Source organism: Ammospiza nelsoni, chromosome 2 (assembly GCF_027579445.1).
Source record: "Ammospiza nelsoni isolate bAmmNel1 chromosome 2, bAmmNel1.pri, whole genome shotgun sequence".
Taxonomy (NCBI): Eukaryota; Metazoa; Chordata; class Aves; order Passeriformes; family Passerellidae; genus Ammospiza; species Ammospiza nelsoni.
In genome coordinates, this window is record NC_080634.1 from 80236149 (window position 1) to 80255712 (window position 19564).

Genomic DNA, 19564 nt, shown 5'->3' on the forward strand with positions numbered 1-19564 from the left:
TCTCCTATGAAATCAGGAATGTGGCTCACCTCATTTTGAGTGCCTACCTTGCTGTTAGAGAGCTGGGGTCTGATGTGCCATTAGAGCTCGTGGTGATCTGTTCAATGTGGTCCCTTGGTGGAGCCTGGGGAGGAATTAATTGGATCCTAAAGCCGACACCTTAATTCGGCCACCTTAAAAGCTCTCCAGACTCTGCTCTCCAAACTCTGCTGACTGTGTTGGCTCTGTCTCCGTTAGCTGCAATGACAGCTCGCCCACGGCTCCTAAAGAGACATTTACCTGCTGGACTCCCCAGATCAGGGTGAGCCTCGAGGGCCAGAGTTTTCCCCAGAGTAAGGAGTCAGCCTTCCTCAAGGCACCTACAAATTTAAAATTTAAATCGTGTTGCACCACGAAATCACAGAGTAGTTCGGGCTGGAAGTGGCTTCTGGAGATCGATTAGTCCAACGCCCCAGCCAAGGCAAGGTCACCGGGAGCGGGTGACACGGGAAAGTGCCCAGGTGGGTTTTGAATGTGTCCAGAGAGGGAGACCCCACGCCCTCCCCGGGCAGCCTGTCCCAGCGCTCTGCCACCCTCAGTGGAGAGAAGTTATTCCCATTTCTGAGGACAGGAGTAATTACAGATAACACACGCACACCGAAGCGCCGCCCGCGGCCCCGCTCGCCCGGCGGGTCCGGCAGGGGGCGCCGCCCGGTCGCCTGGCGGCGGCGTTTGGCCCATCGCGGCCGCCTTAGCCCTCCCCAGCCCCGGCCCCGGTCCCGGCCCGCCGCGGCTCCTGAGGGGCTGCCCGACCTCGGGGGCTCCGCCAGCCGCGCCCGCCGGCCGGGCCGGGCCGGGCCGCTGCCATGTTCACCAGCACCGGCTCCAACGGGTTCTGTGAGTACCGGCCCCGCCGCGGTCCGGGGAGGGCGGCGGCCAGGGGTGGGAGCGCGGGCGGCGCTGCCGCCGTCGGCCCCGGGGGAGCCGCTGGCTTCGGTCCTCCCTTGGCTGGACTTTTAAACTACGTGACGGCGGGAGGAGCCGCGGGTGTGTCTGTGTATGTGTCTGTATGTCTGCCTGTGTATGTCTGCCTGTCCGTGTCTCTCTGTGTGTTTATATGTACTTGCATACATCGATATTGATCTCCGTGCCAAGATACGTGTCAGAAAACGCAAGCAACCCCTCTTTTCTAAATGTGAAATTTAACTTATTTTTTAAATCCAGTTTATTGATAAGGCAAACGTAAGGTGCCCCTAGCTCTGCACGGCACATGTAAATAATTTCGTGTCCCGGTGCTGCCTGAACTGACTCGGCAGGTGTGTGGGGCTGGCTCTGAGCTTGTTTTACAGGACAGACTCTGCAGCGTCTGGGAGCAGCAGTGGGGAGCTGACCTGGCTGCGCTGTGGACTTGGGCATCACAGTCCTAAGAGCAGGCGAGGACAAACGCTAAGTCAAAGCTTTGCTGACTGCGCGCTCCTTGCAAAACGGGAGGGAGTGTCTGTCTGTCCGTCTGCTGAAGGGCAGGAGGGCTCTGCAGAGCTGTCTGAACGGGCTGGATCAATGGGCCGAGACTCAGCAGAAGGAGGTGTAAAAAGGTCAGGTGCCGGCTCCTGCACTTGGGTCTCAGCCACCCCAGGCAGCACTACGGGTCTGGAGAAGAGGGGCTGGAAAACTGCCCGGAGGAAAACGATCTGGTGCTGGTTGACAGCCAGCTGAGCATGAGTCAGTGTGCCCAGGTGGCCAAGAGGGCCAGTGGCATCCTGGTCTGTATCAGCAATAGTGTGGCCAGCAGGAGCAGGGCTGTGATTGTCCCCCTGTACCCAGCACTGGTGAGGCTGCACCTCAGGTACTGTCTCTAGTTCTGTGCCCTTCAATTTAGGAAGGACATTGGGGTGCTGCAGCGTGTCCAGTGGAGCTGATGGAGCATCTGGAATGCATGTCCTATGAGGAGTGGGTGAGGGAGCTGGGCTTGTTTTGCCTGGAGAAAAGGAGGTTCAGGGGTGATCGTATCACTCTTTACAAGTACCTGAAAGGAAGCAAAGTGAGGCTTGCCTTCTTCTTGCAGGTCACCAGCAACACCAGAGAACTTAGCCTCAAGCTGTACCAGGGGAGGTTCAGGTTGGACATTGGGAGGAATTTCTTCACAGGAAGGATAATTAGATATTGGAATGGGATGCCCAAGGAGGTGGTGGAGTTGCCATCCCTGGAAGTGTTTAAGCAAAGACTGGAATGTGGCACTCAGTTCCATGGTCTTGTCAACAAGGTAGTGTTTGGTCAGAGGTTGGGCTGAGGATGATCTCAGAGGTCTTTTCTAACATAATTGATTCTGTGAAATCAGTTTGAGTGTGAAAGCACCCTCTGACTAGGGGGGAATAATTCTGGCATTTAAAAAGGGATGTTAGTTGTAGCTGTATTTTGTATGAGGAATCCAAAGAAGGGAAGTCTTTTTCAGATGGATCTGATAATACTGTACCTTGATTTGCAGCTCCTGATTTTTAATCTTTCCCTGTGCCCCCCAGTATATAGATACTGTAGAGGGACTTTTCAATGCCACGTGTCTTTGTATAATTCTATGAGAAAGAATGGACGAGGAAGAGTATCCTTGTTAGACTGAATGAGTGGAAAGTCATGGTCAGTATTTACAAGTTTTTCCAGGTTTGATCCATCAGAAGGATGAGTGGGAAATGGTTGTCATAAGAAACATATATATGGTAGGGAAAAAAACCTAGATAATATGTCATTCTGGAGAAAGAAAATCATAGACTATCCTGATCCGGAAAAGACCCACAAGTTCAGCTTCTAGCCCTGCACAGGGCAGTTCAAGAAGCACACCATGTGCCTGAGAACATTGTCTGAATGCTTCTTGAACTGTGTCAGGCTGGTGCTGTGATCACTGCCCTGGGGAGCTGTTCCAGTGCCTGGTCACTCTCTAGGTAAAGAACCTTTCTAACATAAACCTTCCCTGACACAGCTCCACACTCAGTGTTGTGCTTTTTTTTCCTTCTCAGAAATAAATACACAGATGTTCTTACTGACCTTACTGTTAACCTAAAGTGGGTTTTTACAGTAAGACTTGGCTGGTACGGGTGCACTGACAAACTCCAGTAGAGGCATGGATTGAGGTGCAGTGACATATGCTCACCTAGGGCACAACTGTGGCAGTCTCAGGTGTCCCTGTGCCTTCAGAGTTGTTTCTGTGTGTGTAGCAGAAGTTGCTGCAGTAGCAGTAGGAGTGTGGGATTCTGTCAGTGATGCACAGAATCTGATGGTTCAGGCAGTTAATGAGTTGGTGCCTGGTGTTGTATCAGGGAACTGTGTGTGTGTGTTCTGCCCCTGGGGCTTGGGAACCTCTGGCAGAAGGCAGTGTTGGTGGGCTATGGGACCTGTGTCAGTGACCCTGAATAAAATAGGTGGACACCTGGTTCAGCAGCAATAACAATGATCATGCCAGGTCACACTGAAGGCTCCTGTAGCCTGCTGTGCCACCTCTGACAGACTAATTAACATCTATAATGTTGGGACGGGGAGATGGAAATGTAAAAATAAACATACCTGGTACATGGTACGACTGTGAGATAGGGAAGCCAGGAAACAAAGGACACCACCTTCTAAAAGGACAAAGATAGTTTGCCTCTGCTGTGGAAACTGTTTCTGTTATCTGGAATAATTGGAGGAGCTGGTATGCTCTGGAGAAAAGAGCCAGTGGCTCTGGGTGAGATAAGAGACAGTGCAGATATATGCAGATGGCTTATCAGAGCACTAACCCAGCTGAGCTGACTTGTGAGAGGGCATTGCAGTGTGCTCAGGGGGCATCCTGGCAGCACCTGGCTTTAGGTGTGCTTGACAGCTGGGCTGAGGTGCCAGACCCAGGCTGGTTGCTCGTGTTGCAGTCTGCTGGCAGCTTCAGTCCCGTGTACAATGCTGCTGAAATGCTTGAGCAGTTCTGCAAGGGCTCACATGAGTGTGTGAATGGCCTGGCTGTTTGCTTTACTGTAGTGCTGCTTAGTTTGCCATGAGCAAAGAATGGTACACAGGCAGGCTTTCCCTTATAGGACACAAAGGCCTTACCAGCAGTTTAAACCAGCTAGACCGACACGAAACCTTTCTGCAGACATTGTAGTATCCCCTCCCAGTATTTTTCATGCTGTTTATGTACTAGTAAGAAAGTCTGTTATGAGTTAGTCATTAAGGTAAAATTTGAGTACATCTTTTAAAGCATATACACTTGTTACACCTGAAAAACATTTGACTACTTTGACTACTGCACACAAGCTATTTCTTGTAGAAGGAGGGAGGAGAACCCTTTGAACTAGCTAGTGCAACTTTAGCCTTTTACCTCTGTGAACCTTGTAGTGCAGAGCTAGCAATTTGTTAAAAATCCCCAAGGCAAGAAGGGATCTCTGTGCTCCTCTGCTTGCATAACTGGCAGGACTGAACTCTGTTGTGCAGAGGCGTCAGGAAAATAATAAAGCGATGTAAATTAATGCTTTGTGATATGACTGAAGGAAAAGTGAAGCATGTACTGAATACATAACACTTGTGCATAACAGTGTTATGCAGTACAGTAGTGTATGGGAAAGCAAATTAGCTTGTACATCAGCATGCCACTGTGCAGCCTGGTTAGCCTGAGCCCTGAAAGCAGCGCAGCGTTGAAGGCCACAAAACTGTGGCTATTCTGCTTCTGCAGAGCTAGCTCATTTCATTTCAAGCTCGTGTGGGGATCTCCACATGGTTTTGTGGTACCTGTTATTTCTGACAGTGTATACTAAAAGTAGTATGGTAACAGCTCTGGTTGGAAGGAGGAAAAGTTTGCTGAATGGGGTGAATATTTTTGAAACTTTCAACCTGATTCAGTTTCTATTTCAAGTATTGCTTTTAGAAACAAAGGTTTTCTTTTTTTTCTTTTTGTATCTCCTTTATTTTTTAATTTGTGACCTAGGCTACACCTAGCAGTTTTCTAAACAGTATAGGCAAGTGGTTTGATTACAGTCTTGCCTGTACCTTTAAAAAATAGATTTAGAACATGATCATAAGTTTCTCTATCAACTTTCTTAATACTAATATTATTCACCTCTCAGCTTCTGGATTGAATTTAGAAGCATTTGGTGAAGAACTGTTCCTGCAGTGATACTCTTACTGTTTTCACTTGCAAACGAACATCACTGCTGGTTGGTTAGCCAGCTGAAGGTTCTTGGACAGGTCTTAGAATACGATAGATTGATATCTGCATGATGGCTTAATGCAGGAAAAACAAGCACTCAAAATGCAGATTGCATAAGTGCATTTGGGAAGTACTGTGGATTCAGTTGTGTATTAGTTATGGTTTAATTCACAGATCTTGTGTATGAGCATTTCAAAACCGTTTTGTGGGTATCTTGTGCTATTATAGTAGGACCCAACAGTTAATTGTGTGTTTGAAAATGACATGCCTGCCTTATAGCAGCTGGGTTTGGGAAATTTGCAGGTGAAAGTGGAAAAAAAGAGTTGTTACACAGCATGTTTTCTGCAGCTGCTGTGTGAGCTCAGTAGGGATCCCCACAGAAATTGCCCTGAGCTGATTTGGACTTCTGCAGCCGCTGCTCATCAGCCGGCTCATCACTTCACATCAACCGGCAGTGAGATCCTGTCCCAAGTCAACACCTGAGTCCTGAGCCTGGAGTTGCAGTCCGGGGGGGTGAAGCTGTTCCTGCAAGGGCTCTTCTGCCACAGTAGCTTGGTCTGGCTGCCTGTTTTGCTATGCCCATCTGCTGTCTCTTCATCTGTGAGTAGTGAACAGGCAGGGACAGGAAATAATTTCAAAAACTGTAGCTGTTGCTGTATCTTCTCATTCTTGCCATTAGTGCTGTGCTGATTTCTGAAGCTGCAACTCAGGCAGTTGTGCCATAAACCTCCCCCTCTGTGACAGATGGACACTTGTGTCCTTCACTCTGTAGTGTAAAAGAGGCACTGGCAACCAACAGAGTAGTAGGTTCTGGAAGAAGAGGATCTGTGGGCCTTGTAGTAGGTGCAGGGGTGGAATGTGGAGGCTTAGAAGTGGTTTTCTCACTTATGTCAAATTCTGGGATCAGGTTCGCATTGCACAGTTGGTAGCCTGAAGGTTGGGACACTTGCCCATGAGATTATGAGGGCAGTTTTGGGGCAGAACTTCTCCATTGCACCAGGAGGAAGCAAAGATCTGTAGTGGAATCTGATTCCTTGCTCTTCATCATAGTGTGGGTTTATTCTGCTGGTTATTACCAAAATTTCTCTGGGTACTTAGGTGGATGCTCAGTAGATGTGTTGCAGCACCAGTGCTATAACTGCCTGTTGTTTGAAAGAAATGCCACTTAAGGAGCACTTTGGGATTGCAAATTTATTCCAAGATCTTTGAAGACAGTATTTAATATATTTTAACTTTCAAGGTCAAAATGAGTGTTTATCCTTTCATTCTTCTTTCTCTATGTGGTATAAAGACATCGTGCTGCCAGCAGACTGGTGCCCTGGTAGGTTTGTGGTAACTAGTTCCATTTCATCCATGTTTGCACATTCATTGGATTAGAATTCTGCTTTCTAAATTTTACCTTTGCATTGTAAGCCAGGAATTTGACTTGGATATCAGAATGCCCAATTGTGCAAAATCTGGCGTTGTTGTCATTTTTGGTCTGCCATGCTTGAGGCATTCCACAGTGGTGGGAAGGTTATTCCTTCCCCACAACCTCACAGCAATCCTCAAGAAGGATCTATATGCTCTTGGGGGATAAAGCAAACTGCTACACTGTGCAGTGAAACACTTGGAAAAAGAATTTCAGAGGATGCATTATTATATTTTTCAAGTTCACCAGACAAGAATAAACTTCTCAACCATGATGGCATTATGAGAAGCTGGAGAGTAGAAATTTCCATCGCTCATGTGATGTTTCCTGTGGGTGACAGTCAGATTTATGGGTTAGGTGCTTCTGTGGTTTTTCACTTGATGACATGTTTTATAATAAGTATTTTTTCCCTGTATCAGAGTTTAAAATGTCTAAGATGAAAGCTAAAAGGAGACTTTTAATAAAAATGTGTGTTCACACTTTTGGAGAAAACAGATATGGTTCTGTTGGTTGGATTTTTTGAAAGCATTCAAATTAGCAATTAACTTAATAGGATGAAGTATTTCAGTGTATATTACCTATAATGTAAAAATGATCTAATAAAAAAATTGCAGTAAAATCTACATATTAAACCTGTATAGAAAAATATAGTCATGATGGGTTGTCTAGAGACTTTGTTCTCATGTATGTCTGTGGTAATGTGATCCTTGTGTAAAAAGTTTTATAGGATTAATTAGTTCTTGTGAGCGAATTAATTTCTTAAAATAATTGAAATAATGTAAATGCATTTAGTAAAATATAGTAAAATAACATTTTAAAGTAAAATTTAAATTTAAAATACAGTAAAGTAACAATTTTTATCAAACTTTGGTTCAGAAATGTTTATTGTTGTGACTATTGCAGTTCTTCCGAATTAGGCTGTACTTCCAAGTATGAAAAATCTGTATCTGATTATAAAATTGACCTTTTCACATTAAGAAATGTTAATTTAACTAAGTTAACTCAGGGAGTATTGCTTGAGGTGTCAAACGAATATCTGTGTGCATTGTCTTTGTAGTACCTTTCAGGAAGTTCCAGCTTCTTTTTCCTCCCCATTGTACAGTTCTCTAATGGCTTCAGATGGTTTTGAAAAGTCCAACTGAATTAGAGGAATGAATAATTAAATTAAAAAAGGATGTCTAAAGAATGTAGACCATTTTTGGAGGAAAAAACCCAAAAAACAAACCCAAGGAAAGATAGCAGATTGAAATGTGGACAGTTTTCTTGCATTAAAATAAAAAGAATCAGCCAGACTGGTGTCTGATGCAGTCATAAAAGTAGAGCTTATATTTAGCATAGTAACATCAACCTTTGCCAATCCAAGTCACTGCCTAATTTCTATAAAAGGATGGTTCTTCAAGACCATACTTGCTTAAATGAAAACTGCATTTTTAAATAATGAACTCAAAAGGTATGGGTGTGAACTGAATTAATAGTTTTAAGTACAAGTTTTCATAATGATACACATAGATGTTTTCTTCCCATGGTGAACATCAGAAGACTGCAGACTTCAAGGTGGTGAACAGCTCACTGTGCCCATCAAAGTAATTCTTGATGTCATCAGTTAATACTTGGATGAGGATCATGCTTATACTATGTAGCAAGAGCCATATTTTTGATGGCAGTGGGATTGTGCCATGATTAAAGTCTTCTCTTTGGTGCTTATTGCCATCTGCTTTTTCTTTCAGTAAACACCAGTTTACTGTTCTAGTGCACAGCAGATGTTAAAAAAATCATTCACGATAGTCACTTTATCCTGGACAGGTAGTAAATGTTTATTGTATTATGCTGTTTCATGCAGTTTTGTTCCTGCTGTGTTCCTGCTCTTTACTCCCCATTAGTACTTTTAATGTAATCTTATTGCTCCTTTTATTATATTAGGAAGAATGACAACAGAACTATGGATTTTTGTAGTACCCTGTGAAAACAGTTGTGTGAAAATGAATGGATTCTGTGCCATAGCTGATGTATTTGGAAAGAAAGTAAATGTCATTTAGGTTGCATTTGTGAGAAGGAGAAAAGTTGTAGAATAAATAATATTTCAGAGTCTCTGTGTTGGCTTGAGTTTTTGGGCAAAAGTTTGTGTTTTATGGCATCAGCTGCACCAGAAGGTTAGGGTGAATTGCTGCTGTGCTCCTGCTGGATATCCTACTTGGCAGATTTTAGTAAATGTGAAATGTGTATTGCAGATTTTGCTGTTCTTTGCCTGCTTTTTCTGAGTGTCCTTTCTGAAAGTCACACCCCCAGAGGGAAAGACGTTCTGATTTCATAAACATTCTGATTCTAATAATTTTTAAATGAATAATTGTAATGACTGAATGGAAGGAAGATTAGTATCACGTAAATTGACTTAGATATGATTCCTTGAATGGTGGATCTAAGTGCAGTGGTAAGAAAGTCCATTTATTCAGGTGGTTCCTGCTTCATAGCCTCTAAGAAAAATCAAATCTTAATCCCTAAGGCAAGGGAAACAGAAGTATGTACATGTATATTTTGCTAGAAAAAAAAGAGTGATTATTTTATTTCCTGAAATGCAATGGAGCCTTAGGAGGGCAGTATAGGAGGACATGACCTCAGTAGGTGCAAAGAGCTTAGGTTTAGCTGAGCTAATTTCATGAGACAGTGTTGGAAACAAAATGTCTGTTAATATTCACCTGTCATTAATATCTCTAAACATTTCCTTTGATTAGTGTGTTCTTCCCATCTATTCACAAGTTTTTGAGAACTTGGGAAGTTGTTGAGCTAAAAAGTCAAGATGGTGTCACTGCTATTATGTCTTCCAGTCACCTGTTTAAATATGTCACTTTTTGAATGTGAAAGACTTTTCTCTGAAATGGTTTGATTGTTTATTTGTTTTGTCTTTAAGATAAAGCGCCTTTGTCAAAGAGTTTGTTACTAGTCCCAAGTGCCATCTCGATTCTATTGACTCTGCTCTTCCAACACTATCAGAAGTTCTTTGCTTATAACCTACAAGCTGTAAAAGAGGATTTTCAGGTAAGAGTCTGTTCACTTTGTGTGAAAAGAGACTGCAAACTGTGGTTTTCTGTGCAATTTTCCCCCACAGTCTGTTTGTCCTTTGGTTCTTTCCCTTTGTTTATTGCTGTGGACCAGCTTGTTCTTACAGTTTTTTATATCACCCCAGTATGCTGCTTTTTGGAAAACATGAGAAAAACTGATCTGAAACAATCAACATAGCTTTTCATTTCTTTTTCTTGTCTGGGAAACTACTTGGTTTGTGTTGTTTTTCCTTTCAGGCATTGGCATATGTAAACTTGCTGTGAATGAAATCTGACTTAACCCATTTATTAATACAAGTATTTTGATATGAATGTCGGTGTCTTATTGTGCCTAATTTTTGAGGCTGAAGAGGGCTACTTTGATTAGGCATGCTGATTATAAATTAGTTATTTTAACAATGGAGGCCATAATTTTCATTCTCTATCTAACTGTTGTAGTCAGTTGCGGAAAACTAAACTTTGCTTGTTGAATAGAACTGCTGCTTCTAAATTGAAAATTCCAGATGATGGGGGAGTTTGTCGTGCTCTTCAGTAATTGGCTGAATTGGTTAATTTCATTCTCATTCCTGTTTCAAACAAAGATACTTTTTCTTTTAGATATTGTATCTTGTAACGTTTTATTTTAAATTTAATTAAGGATCCTATAGTATCAGCTCTAATGCTGAAATAATGCACTTTCATAAGTTGTGTGGGTATTTGTTTTGGGATGTTTTTAGTTTTTGGAAGTGGCAAACTACTGCTCAATAGAGAAAGGTTAGCAAATGCCTCTGTGTTTATCTTACCCCACAGATATTACAATTGCATCAAACAAAAGGTATGTAGTCAAATTAATGTCTTTGAGGATGCCAGCTGTAGCCTGTAAACATTAAAAGATTATTAGACCTAGCTAGTTATCTCTGTGCTATTGTGGTCTCTGTAATCTTTCTTGTCAGAAACAAGAGCTTTATTGTAATAATAAATTACAACTCTGCAAGAGCACTGCTCCTGTTTACCAAGTATCTTGCTGATGCAGGGCAGTGAAAATACATAAATGATGTCTGCCTTTTAAAAATGTTACAGCCAAGTGTTTGGGGAGGGGAATGAAAAAGTCTGAGAAACTATTCAAGTTTTAATGGAAATTGTGTGGGTTTGGGATTTGTTTATTTGTTTGTTTTGAGATCTGTCTTCAGAGGAATCCTGTCTTTCCATATGTTTGATCTGCTGAAAAACAGTAGTAGCTGCATTTTTTTCAAAGAAAACATCTCTACCGTGTCTTAACCATTAACACTTGCAAGTATCTGTAAAAGCTGTGACACTTTTATTGTGCTGCTTTGGGGGAATTTGTGAGTTTGGATTTTTTATTTCATGAGATCATTTCATTTATTGCCACAGCCCTTGGAGCAAGCTATGTACTATATCACTGAGTACCTCTGAGATCAGAGAGAACAGATTGTTTAACTCCTGTCTGGTGCTAATATTCGAATGAGAACTCTTAAAAGAAATTTTGTTTAGAATAAATTCACCTGCAAGGATGTGTTTAGTGGAAAGGTATTTTTTCAAGGAATGAACAAACATTTTGGATGTTGGATTTTAGCACTTCTTAAATCTGGTAGAGAGCACACAAATTAAAGTGAACAGTTGAAGAAGAGTACATTTGAATTGGAAGGCAAAATATGTGCTGTCCAAAACTAAAAGGTCATTGTCTCCATACAGAGGGCCTTCAAGAGCAGTGAAAATGCTGTGTGTAAAAGATCTTCATTATATCATATCTATGTGTTTTTTTAAGCTGGCTAAAGCAAAGAGCAGTAAGGCTAGAAGCCTTTCATAGTCTGTGTGAGAGCTGCTCAGTTAGTGCATGAAATATTCAGCTGCAAGGTCATGGCCCTGCCAGTCTTGACTTCAGGAGGGATCATACTCAGGCTAGCATTTAAAACTGGGCAAGTTGACATGGGATAGTGGGAATGCTGAGTGGAGTGGACTGGGGCCAGTACTGTTTAGTGTCTTCATTCATAACTTGGACAGTAGGACATACTGTTCCCTCAGCAAGCCTGTGGGTGATGTAAAACTTGGATTTGGAGTTGCTACACCTGTTAGTTCTGCAGCCGTTTAGAGGGGAGAAAAGGGTCAGTAGGAACATTAGTACAGCAAGGACAAATGCAAACTCCTGCATCAGAGAGGAGTAACGCCATGCACCAGTACAGGCTGTGGGCTGAACAGCTGGAAATCACTTTACAGGAAAAGCCCTGAGGGTCCTGGTGGAGGCTTAAATTGAACATGAAACAGCAATGCAGCATTGAGGCTAAGAAGCCCAACAGCATCCTGGGCTGCATTAGGAAGAGCCTCACAAGGAGGCCTGGAGGGTGATCATCTCTACTCTCAGTGGGGGCAATCTGAAGTGTTGTCCCTTGTGCTGGGCTCCTGAGTACAAAATTGACCTTGGCATATTGCAGAGAGTTCAGTGGAGGACCACCAGGCTGGTCAGGGGCTGGAGGATTTGGTGTATGAGGAGAGGCTGAGAGAGCTGGGATTGTTTAACCTGGGGAAGAGAAGGTTTAGGGTAGATCTTACCAGTGCTTGTAAATACCTAATGTGAGGGAGCCAAACCTAGTGAAAGGACAAAGAGGCAATGGGCAAGAATTGAAATACAAGAAATCCCATTTAAAGATAAAGGTTTTTACTGTAAGACTGATGGAACAGAGGAACAGTTTCCATCCTTAGAGATGTTCAAGACTCAACTTGGCATGGCCCTGAGCAAGCTGATCTGGTTAGACCTTCTTAGAACAGTTACACTGTACTACTTTGTATCTTGAGGTTTCTTCAAAAATTTTTTTTTGTAATTCTGAATTCACTAGGGATGTGATTTACATTTGTATTTCTAAGTGTAAACTAGGAACCTCAAAGTGTATTTTGAGTTAATTTCAATTTTTATTTATTTTAACACTTAGACGTCTGCTTTGAAAATATTTTAGAGACTCTCTGTATTTTCCTCCTTAACTGTGCTGTGTTTCTCTTATCTGACCCCAGTATTGCATTCTCTTTGAGCACAAATCCTGTAAAGAATTTCCTTGAAAGAGGAATGCCTTAACATGATGATATTAACCTTCCAGATTTGGAGACTTGTCTGTGGAAGAACAATATGTCTTGATTTGAAAGACACATTCTGCAGCACTCTGCTCATTTACAATTTCCGAATATTTGAAAGAAGATATGGCAGCAGAAAATTTTCAGTAAGTTCAATTTTGAGAGTTTTTTAATAGAAACTTTTCTATACAGTTTAGTCTTGTACTCCTGGATCAATACTGAAGTTTTATTTCTAGCGTGTTGTATAGAAATGTGTTATAGGGTTGTAAAGATAATTTGGTTTTAATAAATTTAAATTGATATTGATAATACCTTGCAGTCAGTGGATTATTCCGATTTCTATTTGCAGTATCACTTGTAAGATCAGACTCATCAAATTTAATTTTGGAAACAATCTTACCCTTGATTCTTCAGTATCTAGACAAGTAGACCTGGAATTACGCTGTGCTAAAGATTGAATTTAACTTAATCGAACTACTATAGAGGTTTTCTTATTTTTTGTTATATTTAGGGGTATATTAAAACCTTATTTTGAAACTGTTGAATTGATGCAAATTAACCTTTTTCTTTCCAGTCTTTTTTACTGGGCGCTTGGATGCTCTCAGCTTTTTTTGATCTTCTCCTTGTAGAACTCACTCAGTATGTATTTGGCATCACCATCAACAGCTTGCCTTCTGGTTTGTAAGTAGCTTCTAATGAATTGACTCCTTAAGATATAGTTTCAAGGGATTGTTTTCTCAAGATTTTATTTTAAAAACCTTTCTTTGTGTAACTCTTCAAATTAATTTAATCCTCTTTTGAACTGAAGTGTAAAGGTTCTTGGCACAACTACTGTAATTTCAAACATTTATTTCTTAGCTATGATTTGTGTTTAATTTATAATTTATCCATACAATGTTTAGTTTCCAATCTGTTAGTCTCATTTCCTCTGTTAACATGATTGCAACATGGCTTGCAGCACACAAATTATTGCTGTATTTGTTCAGTCTAAATTGTTTGCATCCATTCAGTTTGTAAAAACTGCAATCGGTTTGGGCTGATTACTGTCTTAAATCAGAAAGGCAACAGGACTGTAAGTCATGTGCTTTATGTTCACTTGTAAATGCACATGCATTTCGTATTGGTATTTTGTATGTTTTTTAAAAATTGAGTGCCAGAGGTTGTTACTCCATTTCGTGCTTGCAGCTGAAGTTCTTACAGCTTTAAGGTGTTCAGTGGTTCAGTTTTGAATAACCTGTGTTTGAGATTTCTGCACTTAATAAAATATATGCATATTACAGTAGGACCACAGAGCTTGCAGCCCTTTGTGGTTAAACTTCTGGCAGATGAGATCACACACACTTGAGTTTCCATGTTTTGCACACTCTGAGGTAATAATAAAAGCTCTTGGAGTAAGATTTTTAATATTAAACACCATATCAGATGTGTTCTTTTTTATTTCTGCTTTTCCAGAGAATCTGTTGAAAGTATCTAAAGATTGATTTATAAGGGACAAAAAGCATGTGTTTGATGTTACAAAGATACATTTTTTGTAGTGTCTGAGTATTCAAAAGAAGTTGAAAGCTTGAGTAGCTTCTGCAATTACTTGTGTTTGTTACCTAAAATTTGTTGCTAGGACATAGGCTGCTAATGTGTCTGGAGAAATTAATATTTTCCTATATGTAAAAAGATATTTTGTGCAAAAGTAAGGTGTCATAAATGTGCACACCATACCCACAGGTAGGTAATCAACAGTCTGACCATTTTACCCTTTGATGGTATTTTTATGACTGCAGAATGTAGTCAGTTACAAAGAAATCTGCATCAAAGAAGTTTTTAATTAAGTAAAATATAAATTTTACTACATATACCTTGTCATTAAGTCATAATGACTTTGATACTGAGAGAATGAAATTAATTTTAGAAATGTGGGATATACAGTAGTTTCAGGAGCATTTGATTATGCAAATATAAAAAATTCATATATGCATTGCATCACAATTCTTCAGTGTTGTCTGCTTTATTATATTAATAGTCACTTTCACATCTGACAATATTCACAGTTGTTTGAGGTGATAAAAGCATTGGAAAGTTTAACACTGGTGCTAGGTTTTAGTTCATTTCAGGTAAAACAACAAAAGATGTTGAGCAAATAAAAAGAAGCGCAGTTATTATTCTGCTTCTGTCACATTTACAATGCAACAAATATAGCTGTTACCTTTGGTTATCGAACATCCTTCTGTGTAGCTGAGTGCTAGAATTTGGAAAAAGATCCCTTGTTTGCATTGTAAAAGTCCCCTGACATTTTTCCTCTTTTTATATCATTTCACTGTTAATATTATTGAGTGATCTGACACTTCCAGTTCGAAAACTTTTCCTGCGCACGCTCCGAAGGTAATTGCGATAAAGGATCACACTGATGACTCTTGCCTGGAATTGTTTGGAAACAATGTAGTACAGTATAACATCCAAGCATGTGCTGAGATTCATGAGGAAGGTGGTAAAGGCTGCCCAGGGATTGTAACTTGTATTTTCATCTTGCAGCATCAGGAAGGCAAAGCAGATGTGGAAGGGTACAAAGCAGATGAGTACCTGAGCAATCAGAGTAACTATAATTCTTATGGATCTCTCCTTGGCCTTAGGCTTCAGTTTGGAAGTCTTGCCATGAATAAAATTATAAATAATGACTAGGTAACACCCCATCATGATAAACAAGGGGATCAGAAAGAAAAAAATCAAGCGACAAAAATTCAGTGTATTTACTTCCTTTAAATGGATGATATCAAGCATTTTCATGCAGGTGGTGAAATTTGAGGCTTGGTCTGGATCAGATCGTAAAAACACCAACGGGGATGTTGTTGAGAGGGTCATTATCCAGATTCCAGCGCAAGCCAGCACAGCTTTTTTTGTATTTTTGAGTTCTTTGACATGTTTGGGCTGGACAATAGCCATGAATCTGTCTACGCTGATGAAAGCGAGCAGCCACAGAGCAATGGCTGGGTAAAACACGGTGAAAGCCCCGAGGATCCGGCAGAAGGTATCTCCAAAAGGCCACGCTTCCGTCCCGTGGTAGATTATCCGGAAGGGCAGGGAGAAGATAAAAACCAGGTCAAGCAATGCGACGTTCATCATATATACAGTAATAGTTGTTCTCTTCTTGGTAGTACAGCTGAACACCCACAGTGCAGTGGCATTCACCAGCAATCCCACTGTGAGCACAAAGCTGTAGAAGACCAGTGATGCAATCCTGTATTCTTCTGGGTGGGAGTTTTCTGGCATCATAGTTTAATTGAACTCAGGAATAATTGTTGCACTCCATAAATCCCCTACAATTAGATAAAATGTGGGAAGTTATTCTCAGTCAAATAAAATCTGTCTTTAAAAACAAACAGGAAGAAACATCCTAAAAACAAACGTCCTTGTTTTAGGATGGTGTTCAGTGATGAAACTATTGTTTAGCTCTGAAATGTTCTAGTTTTGTTGCTTTTTCTGACTGCAAATACATTATCATCCTCTGAGGGAAACATGTATTTTCAGACTTGTGAAAATTGTATTTATAAGTATGTTTGAATAAAATATTTTTATTACTTACAGGGCTTTTAATATAAGGAATTAAAAAGTCAAGATTGACATTTCAAGTGTGCATCAGTAGCTGATAATTAGATTGAAATAGTTGTATTTGAGCTATGACAGGTACTTTCTAAAGAAAATATTTCTTCAAGCTGTCTCTGTTCAAAAAATTCTTGACTAAAATTAGTTATGAATAGAAACAAGTCAGCATGGCATTTAGTGACATTTGGATATGCAGAGTATTGACTTTGCCTTTTATCTGTGTAGGACCTACTTAACTCCCAAAAGAGCAGGTGCTTTGCTTATTAAAGACACTTAAAAAAACTCTTTGAGTATCTGCATAGCTTCTCATGTTTAATTAGTGTTTAATCCCAGGGCATCAGAACCACCCACCCAACATGTGAGTAAAATTAATAGATTAATAGACTTCCTGTTTAAAAAACTAAAAAGGAGGAAAGCAGCAGTCTCCAGCCAGGCCATATAGGAACACTATTTGTCTGGGGGAAAAGTTGCTGTCTGGTAGCCAGCTACCCCAGAGCACAGTTATGTTCCTTCATCCTGCTTCTTGATCATAGGGGTTGGACATCTGAAATGTCCCTGTGCAGGCTGAGGTGATGAGAGGTGAAGGAGAGGATCCCTGGTTTTCTCTGGAGGATGGCAGACCTTACTTGGTGCTTGCATGAGTGCTTTGTTTAACCTTCACCCCCAGCACTTTCCTGGCCCTTGGTGTGATCACAGTTTCATGACTTTATGTGGGAGGGTTCCTCTTGTCTGGCCTTTTACTCAGCCCTGTGGCAGCTTTGTGAAGAGGAGGAGGAGGAACAAGTTAGTTGTTTGTCTGATCTTCCCACTTGTGACAAATGGCCAAGGAAGTTCCACAGTATCTGTTAGGCACCAGAACTGTTCTCAAGAGCAGAAGGGTGCCTAGTTCCTGTGTGTTTTATCTCCAGAAGTGAAGAATGCATTGAAACCCAGGTTTATTGTCACTGCCCATCTGGTTAATGCTTTCTCTGTAATGTTACCCAATGCTTTCTCAGTGCTACAGGAATGCATAGGGGATTGAACCAGTGTTTATTAATCTGGCATCCTGGTTTGACACTGGCAAATAGCAGCTGCATTTGAGAAGATTACCATGGAGTAACTAACTTAAATATGACCTATTAAATCTTTATGTAGGTTAGTTTCTGCTTTGAAATATAAAATTTGGAATTCTAATTTTCTTACAGTTCTCCAGTTTACAGATATAATAAAGTTATGCATAGAAATATTTAACCCTTAACTTTGAGGTCTTTTTTTCAGCTGTACAAAACAAAAAAGGCGTGTTTTGTGCTCAGATGAGGACATTAGAACATGCAACAGAATTTATGTTTTGTTTGGGAAAAGCCATGTACGTAATACAAAAAAGAGGTTTGGGGGGCATCTGTATAAATGCCTCTCAAATTCCTCATTGCGTGAAGAACCCTAATAATAAAAATAAAATAATTAAATAATGCTAGCAAACCTTATTGAAGGTTAGATGGCATATGCTAAAAAATGTTGTGCATGTGCTAGCAGCATAGTTAAAATATTAGCTGGCACACTGTTCCACTTTCACTATTGTTGCGCAAAATTGTCCAAATGTTGCTTAATATACACCTCCCCCTTGCCCTTGCACATTGTAAGTGGTTTTTTTTCCTCTTTTGTTCTGTTATTTTTTTTCTCTTGCTAGTGATTGTGTTTGACAGTGCAGAGCTACCAAGCTCAATATCCTGAGTGATTTGGCAGGTGAATTGAGTAGTAATGTATAAGACAGGTAGAATAATTCACTTGAATATTAAGAAACATCATGGATTTTAGTTTTGATTTTGCTCTTGTCTCCTTTGGACTTGCAGTGACTGCAATTAGTTCTGGTCAGGTCATATTTTCAAAATAACCAGTAGCCTGATGTTGATGGGAAGAGAGGAAGCTGAATCTGGTGTCATCTACTTTTCTTGCCTTGTTTGCTGGTTATTCCAAGTTTGCAACAGTTTTGAGATATATCAAAGAACTGACTTGCTGTAACAGAAAGGGTTTGGTTTTTTTTTTTTTTTTCCTTGGTTTTTGGAGACTGTTTCCCAACTTTGTGAATTTAAATGCATGCCAGTTAATTTTTAAGAACCTAAAATGTAGCATTTATGTAGGTAAGAAATATTGAGATTTTTGAAAAGCATATGTTATATATGCTTTTCTACACAATTTAGGAGATATTTAGCTTTTTCGTTGCATTTATACACAATTGGAGATATTTAGCTTTTTCGTTGGTGCTTTTCTGCTCGGAGTTCAGGTTGGTACCTCCCAGGTCAGCCCAAGCGTATCTTTGGGTGCCTCTGGGTGGATGTTTTTGCTCTAGTTGCCATTTTTCATAATGGGAACATTTACTTACTGGTATTGATTAGAGCACTTGCTGAAGAGCCCTTGGTTCACTGGTTTCTGGAAGACTTGTCTGTGTTAATTCTGAATGACTACTCTGTTGTTTATCTCTATATTTTATCAATCTTTTAATTTTTTAATGATAACTAACATTCTGAATGTCTAATGTGAATTGTGAAGGCTAGGTGCCCTGTATGAGAAAAAGATGTTGACAGGAAAATCACAATTAAATCTTTTCCTTCAGATTCCTAATGTTAGTTAGGTAACAGTAGTTCCATTTAAAGGGCCATGTGTGTATCTCTCTTCCCAATCCCCCTTTTTACTTTGTCCCTTATATTTGGTTGCAGTTCCCCAAGGATAACACGGCTTTCACTGAAGCACAGAGGCACCAAGTAACATGATCTCCTGCTTTTCATTTCATGAAAACAAACATTTTTCTTTTAGTGATAAATGTACTTACCAATGTTTTCGTTTATTGCATACTCTTAAAATTTTTGTTAAAATCCTAAAATCTTAAAATCCAGTATTTATGGTACTATGCTTTTACAAATGCAATCATTTTTCTTTAAATTTATTTATAGAATGCTGCTGACATTTTGAAAGTGCATTAAAAATTAAATATCTTTTCATTAGTTCTAGAATTAATGCCCATGTTCTGCTTCTGAACAAAGTCTCTTAGCAACATGTATGAACATCCAAGTTACTTTGTTAGCACAGCATGAGGGATTGTTACTCACCTTTTGTGCTCTACAAAATTTCTTCAGAGATGCTTCTTTCATGGCCCCAAATCTGTAGAAGGTCTAGACTTCCTCTTCTTTGCTCAGCTTCACTTAGCTAAAATAGCTCCTCTTCTCAGGCAGGAAACAATGACGTAATCTCACTAGTGCTGAGCTCTTTTATTGGTCATACTTAAAAGTTACTATTTCACATAGAAGGGGTGTGTATGAACTGGTATTTCTA

General features: G+C 40.3%; 2 protein-coding genes across 3 annotated transcripts in view; one reads left to right on the forward strand and one right to left on the reverse strand.

The window, feature by feature from the left end:
- The first annotated feature begins 705 nt into the window (after positions 1-705).
- Positions 706-19564, forward strand: part of UBAC2 (UBA domain containing 2) — an 87949-nt gene continuing 69090 nt past the window's right edge. The window contains exons 1-4 of one of the 2 annotated variants that reach the window (XM_059466810.1): positions 706-876; positions 9457-9584; positions 12694-12813; positions 13242-13348. In XM_059466810.1, coding sequence (XP_059322793.1) covers positions 846-876; positions 9457-9584; positions 12694-12813; positions 13242-13348 — 386 coding nt within the window. In that variant the 5' untranslated portion in view covers positions 706-845. Of the gene's footprint in view, positions 877-2193; positions 2243-9456; positions 9585-12693; positions 12814-13241; positions 13349-19564 lie in introns of those variants that run through there. The other variant, XM_059466809.1, reaches the window with a different exon arrangement.
- Positions 14556-19397, reverse strand: GPR18 (G protein-coupled receptor 18). The gene is made up of 2 exons (XM_059466353.1): positions 19342-19397; positions 14556-15972 (listed from the first exon to the last, which is right to left on the reverse strand). Exon 2 carries the CDS (start codon positions 15926-15928, stop codon positions 14963-14965), a length of 966 nt encoding a protein of 321 aa, XP_059322336.1. The 5' UTR covers positions 15929-15972; positions 19342-19397; the 3' UTR covers positions 14556-14962.